The following is a 7,162-nucleotide window of genomic DNA, read 5'->3' on the forward strand; positions in this document are numbered from 1 at the left end:
AATAAAATTACATATATAAAAATATTACAATGGAAAGGATTACACAGAGTAGTTTGGGCAATCAAAATGTACAGTGATTTTTCAAGATATCTAAGGTTCAGTCAGAAACAGGAAGTCATATCTGAATGTCTGTAAGTGTGAGTATATCATTTATATTTGTAGTTTTGCTACATTTATGTTGATTAGTGGATGTGGAAATGATTTATTTTTGGTGTTTATTTATTTATTTGTACATTTTTTTTATCTTATTTAATATCTGAGGGTTCATGGATGAATTTGGTGTGAAGAAATACTCGTAGGCTTGCTGCTGAGCATACCAATCTCCTTGTGACATCATTGCCTCAACAATACTCTCCCCCCATCCCCATATACTACTACTACTACTTGATCTCCCCTCCATGCATGGTTTGGAAGTGTGTGTGGTAGCAGAATTATGTAGCTAGTCACGATGCCTTCTGATTCAATACCATCAGATTTGGTTTAGCATACAAAACAGAAGAAAGCCTGGATGAAAAAGCATATGTTGACATTTCATGTTACATTTTTTATATAATGGTTTTAATTCACAACACAAGACAATAAGAAAATAATAATATTTTTATATTTTGTTAATATTTCACTGTATCATACATCTTCAGAGCAAGCGTGTGTATGGTATGCAAACAGCAACAATTAATAGCAGGAATGGTTTAAACACAAAGAACTAAAGTCCTAAATCTTAAAATGTCTGAGAATTCTGGTACATTGATACAGCAATACTTGTTGAGGTCCAGAAAGAGTCTCTCTGACTAATGACTTCTGTGTAGCACTTTTGTTTTTGTTCCATTTGATTCTGCATGAAGAGGTGTTCAAGACATGGTCAGCTAGTCCTGACTGGCCATAACGATGGGTGACAAATGTATTATGTTCTTCAAGGCAGATATAAACAGATCTTCCTGTCTGTCCATAGTAAGTAGTCACAAGTACAGAGTACTTCATATACCCTTGGATGTGATAAAGGAGAGAATTTGTTCTTAAGCAAATGGATGAGGTTTAACAGTTTGATATAAATGCAGCTTAAATGGAGCTGACATTTATTAAGCACTCTGGATATCTTTTCAGATGTGTCCTGAACATACATATATAGTAACAATTTTGATGTGGTTTTGTGTATTAGGGAGGTGGGGCATTTAGTATTTTCTCTATTTCAGGAGATTATAACCATTGGTTAATAACATGTGGTGAAAGTAGCTGAGTCAGTGGTAAGAGCAGTTATCACTGGTTTGAGCTTGAAAATGGTAGAATGGGAGACATGGAGAATGTCTGTATCAGAAGAGCTACAATAGTAATCAGCAAAAGAAAGGAAAGGAGAAGAAATCATGCAAGAATTACTGTAGTGCTCTGCAAGTGCATTACAGTAGTTCATTTCTTGCAGAGCACTAATGAATAGTGCTCTGCAAGAAAAGAGACTTGGATGAATTATCAAATTACTATCGCTAATAATCTCATACGTTACCACCTGTCCATCAGAATACCTGATAATCCTCTTTGCTTTACTAACACCCTTCATCACTTCTTAACAGTCATTTTGATAAGAATAACCAGGGAAGAGCTGACATCTACAGTATACATATCAAGATAATTGTTAAGTGATGAAGGACATTGGTTGAGCAACAGGATTATCAGGTATTCTTGTGGACAGATGGATAATGTGTTACTAATTTGATAAAACTATTAATGACTGCAAATATCACTATATCATCTAACTTGATTGGTGAAACTAGAGAAAAAACAAGCCATTCTGAGTTGTGAACACCAAAGTTCCAAAGAAGACTACCTCACTGTTTGGACAGTAGATGATTAAGCTTTACAGACATATGTCAGAGTAATTAACAATATTCAGAGAGTAATAGAGATAGCAAATGAATGTGGCCTGAAATTTTGAGTAATAGCAATTACAAAGGGGGAAGAGAATTCAACATTTGCCATTCTTTTGCAGAGAATGTCAGACTTCAAATGCATGTGTCAAACTTGTAATTAATGGAAGGAACCATACAGAATGTAGTGTGGAAATTTAAAGTCATGGTTAAAAACCTAATCTGTCAAAAACAAATTAGGTTTTGATGTAAGTGGTGGGACACGATGTTTAAAGATGTGTTTAGACCACAAATGGTAGTGAAGTGGATAGAGTTTGCCATTTTTTAAGCACTGCAATACCAAAATAACTCCATGCTGAATTCTTGTAAAATAAAAAGTTTCAAAGACAAACATTTCGCTATTTAACTATAAAACAATAATAAATTTTATTCTTTAATAGCTTACAATTTAATATCTTACAAATTTCATATTAAATGAAAAGACATCAAAATTTTCACTAGATGTCAGAGTTCACAGAGGATATGAAATAAGCAGTGACCACTTCCTTGTTAAAATAAAATTAAGATTACCACCTAAATGGCTATAAGTAACAAGAACAGAAAGAAAAATTGAAACATTTGTTTATAAAACTAGACTATTGAATGACACAAATGTACAATGGCTATATGAACAAAGAATTAACTAATATCTAGATAAAATAAAACAAAATGAAGAAATAGAATGGCTTAATATAAAAACGATACTAAATGCAGCAGCAAATGAAAGCTTAGAAAAGACCAAAAAATTCAATAAAAGAAAAAACTGAAGATCTGGGATGATACAATCAAAGAAATAATCAAAAAGAAAAAAGAAGCCTATCACAAATGGTTAAGCAGTAAAAGATTAGAAGATGAAATAGAATATAAAAGAATAAGAGCCATAGCTAAAAGAGAAGACAGAAAAAGACAGAGAATCATGGAACAAATTTGTTTCTAATTTAGAACATGATTTATATAAAATAAGACCCAATGTATATAAGATTTTGATACACCTAAATGCAGATACCAAAGAAAACAAAATTAAACACTGAATTGAAATTAGAAGAATTTCTAAATTACTACACAGAACTGTGGACAGACAAATATTTTAAAAAAGACAACTGGCAAACAATTACCGAAAATGAAAAGGAAATAACTGAAGAAGAATTAGAAATCAGCCTGAAAGAAACAAGAAACGGAAAATCACCTGGAGAAGATAAGCTAGGTTCAGAACTATATAAATACGCAGGAACAAGATTCAAAGAAAGACTCTTATTATTTTTAAATAAAATTTATTCAACTGGTATCCCCCCAATAGAATGGAAAAAAGCAATTGTGATTCCTATCTTTAAGAAAGGTAATAGAGATGACCCTAAAAACTATAGAGATATCAGTATACTAAATTCCTGTTACAAAATATATAGCAGAATCTTAAATAACAAACTAATGAAATATTCCGAAAACTTTATTCTAGAGGTACAGAATGGATTTAGAAAAGGACGATCATGTATAGACCCAGTCTTTTGCCTAAAATTAATAATAGAGAAAAGAAGAGAATATAATTTAGAAACACGTATTGCATTTATTGACTTATTAGAAAGTTAAAAGTTAAAAGTTAAGTTAAAAGAAACATATTATTTAACATATTGAAAGAAAGAAAAATGCCAAATAATACCCTAAAAGCTGTCACAAGTATATATGAAAATAATCAAATACAAATAAGATTAAATCACGAGCTATCATATACAAGAGAGATAAACCAAGGGGTCTGACAGGGATGTTCCCTCTCAGCAACTCTTTTTAATATCTACTTAAATGAAATAATAATAAAATGGAGTAAAAATTTACATCAAGGAATTAAACTTTCACCTACAGTTAACTTAAACACTCTCCTCTTTGCAGATGACCAAATAATAATTACAAATTCTGAAGATAACTTACAGAAAGCTATTTTAAATCTAAATGAGATATCCAAAGATTATGGTTTGATATTACATAAAATAATGATAAAAAATCAAAAACTATGGCCTTTAAAGGAAAAGATCCAGCAAGAACTAAAATAGTAATAGATAACAAGATCTTAGAACAGGTGAATTCATTTAACTACATAGGGTGTATGATCACATATGAAAATGAAAAAGATATAAACGTAAAAATTGCAAAATATTTAAAAATAACAGGTGTAATTAACTCTATATTTAAACCAAACCTAGTTCAAAAACAAACCAGGCTAAAAGTATACAATACATTGGCCTTACCGGTCTTAATGTATGGAAGCGAAATCTGGACAATAAAACAAAAAGACAAACAAAGATTAACAACAGCAGAAATGAAGTTTATGAGAAAAACTGCAAAGTATACCCTATTTGATCACAAAAGAAATGAAGATATTATGAAAGAATTAAACCAAGAACCAGTAATAGAAAAAATTAAAAAATATAAACATAAATGGATGGAACACGTTCAAAGAATGAAAACAGAAAGATTACCAAAACAAGCCTTAAAGTACAAGCCATTAGGAAAAAGAAAACCAGGACGTCCTCTTAAACGATTCAACGATGACTTCTAAGGCCGGAACAGGCCATGCTAGGCCTAAATCCTTGATACGTATGATGATGATGATGATTCTTTAATAGCTTTTTTTCTGTCAAATGCCTTTACAATGCTTTAATTCTATATTATTTATCAGTACTGTTTGTTTCGTTTGTTTCACTTGTCTGGTATATTTGCCAGTTTCATCAAATGGATCTAGGTTTGTATTTGTTAATGCGTGTGTTAACTATTCGTTACTTTGGATTAAAAAGTGTTACTCTCTAGAACATCAATGACTAGATTAACATATTTTCTTGTATGCAACAAACTTCTTGTGACACCACTACCGAGTATTTTTAAACACCAAACCATAATGATCAATGACGCGAGTCACTATAAATACAAGTATTCGTTTATTTATTTGAATCTTTAACGAGCTGAAATAATACAAAACACAGTAGTTAAATATTTTTCTCGATAAACAACACTAATGGAAGAAATAAATAAATAAAAAAACGTTAATATTTTGAATATGGTAAATGCCGTCACGAAAATAATTCATCAGTTCCCCAACATCCGAGTATGTTTTAACATTCCAGTCATCTCAAGGATAACAGGCCATTTTTAGTATATTAGCATACTTCGCCACCTTAATTTAATCCTTTCCGCATTTCACTTCAAAATATTGAAATCTCTTTTTTTTCTATTTTACACTTACAGCATACTGTTTCTGAAGTTCAGCAAGCCGCCTAGAACGCAAAGCCTCAATTTCTTCGTCAGCCATTCTGTTTAGCTAGTCTGTTACCCTAGCGTTGGCAATTATGCATGAAACATAAAACCACGTGATTGCCAGTGGTAAAAATCGTAATTTCTAGATAGAGAATAAATTCAAGATTGCAGACTTTATATCTTCGTGCGAAGTAAAAAAAGCTGAAAATGTACAAAAATTTGCAAACATTCTCTTGCTAATCTATTTTATAATAATTTGATGAATGCGAATGAAAAAAGAATGGAAACAATCGCATAATCATAAAACGTGGGGTTCTTGGTGTGCAAATTATTTATTTCTTTTGACAAAATATAAAATAGCACATTAAATTTCAGCAAGGAACTCAAATTTCATATTTCATCAAAATCCCCAGACGACACGACAATAAGAGCGATATGATTGTAAACGATCTGTAAAAATATAAATATGTAAAAAAAAAAAAAAAATCAGTTAACGCCTTTTTATTCCCATATAGGGAGTAGGCGAGGCCGCTTAGCCCTATCTAACTTTTTGGAGACTGATGAAATTTTGATTTTGATGAAATTTCATATTTCATCAAAATCCCCAGACGACACGACAATAAGAGCGATATGATTGTAAACGATCTGTAAAAATATAAATATGTAAAAAAAAAAAAAAAATCAGTTAACGCCTTTTTATTCCCATATAGGGAGTAGGCGAGGCCGCTTAGCCCTATCTAACTTTTTGGAGACTGAATGGGCAGTTCAATCTCCACTGGCAGCCAATCAGAGCTAGCTGTCCCAAGGCTATCACTAATTAAGCAGCATGCAGCGAAGAGAGATGGCTGAATAAGTGCTGCCATCTCGTGGTTCCTAACCCTAACACAATATATTTAATGTCTGAAATAATATGGGTTCTACGGTCAATTTTCTTGAGTTTACGGGACGAAAAACCCGAGTTTCCGGGAGAAAAAACCCGCTTGCCTGTGCCAGAAATCGACTAACTCGGGAACCAGTCGAAAAAAGGCTTAAAACAATTTCCTCTAGTCGATCGACGACTAGATTCGAAACAAAGTCTTCCTTCGTGCGGTCAAGAGCCGTGGTGTGGAAACGCCACATCCACTGAGCTACACAGGATCTCTTATAAATATGTTAAAAAAAAACTAGTCTTTATTCACACAATGCATATCATAAAAAACGAAATCATATTTAATTTTTCATGTCTTCTTATGGTTAAGTGGTGTTAATTTGGATCAATATCTTTTTAGCTGACGTAGTGCAATTGGAAGAATAGTAGAACATTGTACTCTTCGATTGGAAAAGACCTGAATTCAATTAATTCTCGACGTGACGAGGGGATCCTTATATGGGCTTTTTCAGTTGAAGGTGAGTTTGCTGATCTCATACAATGGTAGCAGTGTTTTTTCTCCCGGAAACCCGGGTTTTTCATCCCACGTACAGACAACTCGGCCTTCAGAACACACGCAATTTACAGACAAAAAATACTGTTGTTGGTGATGATGGGCAATAGATGGCGTTGATGGTAATAGTGTCGTAGTCAGAGAATTAATTAGTAGTGCAGAGAATGAGCTGTATTAGGGAATTAGGGTAGAGTAGAGTAGAATGCCCACCTATGATGAGTCCTTGGACTCCCTGGAGGTGTCATGTAATAATAATAATAATAATAATAATAATAATAATCAAGAGGAACTTCCATTGGAAGTTCCTCTTGCAGCTGTTGCCCCCACAACCCAAACAGGAAGAGTGGGCCTTGAAGATGTATGTATGTATGTATGTATACCTCTAATTAAACTCGTTCACAGACGAAGCACTCACAACCACCTCTGGCAAAGCATTCCACCCATTCGCCATCCTCCAAGCAAAAAATATAGTCCTAACACCCTTCTTAACCACACTATTACACAATTTCGGGGTGGGGGATCCATGGTTCTCTCAACTCCTGGACTGTACTAAAAAAAGTCATCAGTGTCAATCCTATAAAACCCCTTTAAATAACTTATATGCTT

General features: G+C 33.0%; 1 protein-coding gene across 2 annotated transcripts in view; it reads right to left on the bottom strand.

Annotated features, from left to right (window-relative positions):
* PDCD-5 (programmed cell death 5) overlaps positions 1-5,267 on the bottom strand; it is a 59,567-nt gene extending 54,300 nt beyond the window's left edge. Inside the window, exon 1 of one of the 2 annotated variants that reach the window (XM_090408411.1) lies at positions 5,125-5,267. In XM_090408411.1, the coding sequence (XP_090264537.1) occupies positions 5,125-5,190 (66 nt within the window). In that variant the 5' untranslated portion in view covers positions 5,191-5,267. The remainder of the gene's footprint in view (positions 1-5,124) is intronic. The other variant, XM_090408410.1, reaches the window with a different exon arrangement.
* Positions 5,268-7,162: the final 1,895 nt, after the last annotated feature.

The sequence above is a fragment of the Typopeltis vanoorti genome, chromosome 18 (assembly GCF_054136105.1).
Source record: "Typopeltis vanoorti isolate ZY-2024b chromosome 18, IOZ_Tvanoo_1.0, whole genome shotgun sequence".
NCBI lineage: Eukaryota > Metazoa > Arthropoda > Arachnida > Uropygi > Thelyphonidae > Typopeltis > Typopeltis vanoorti.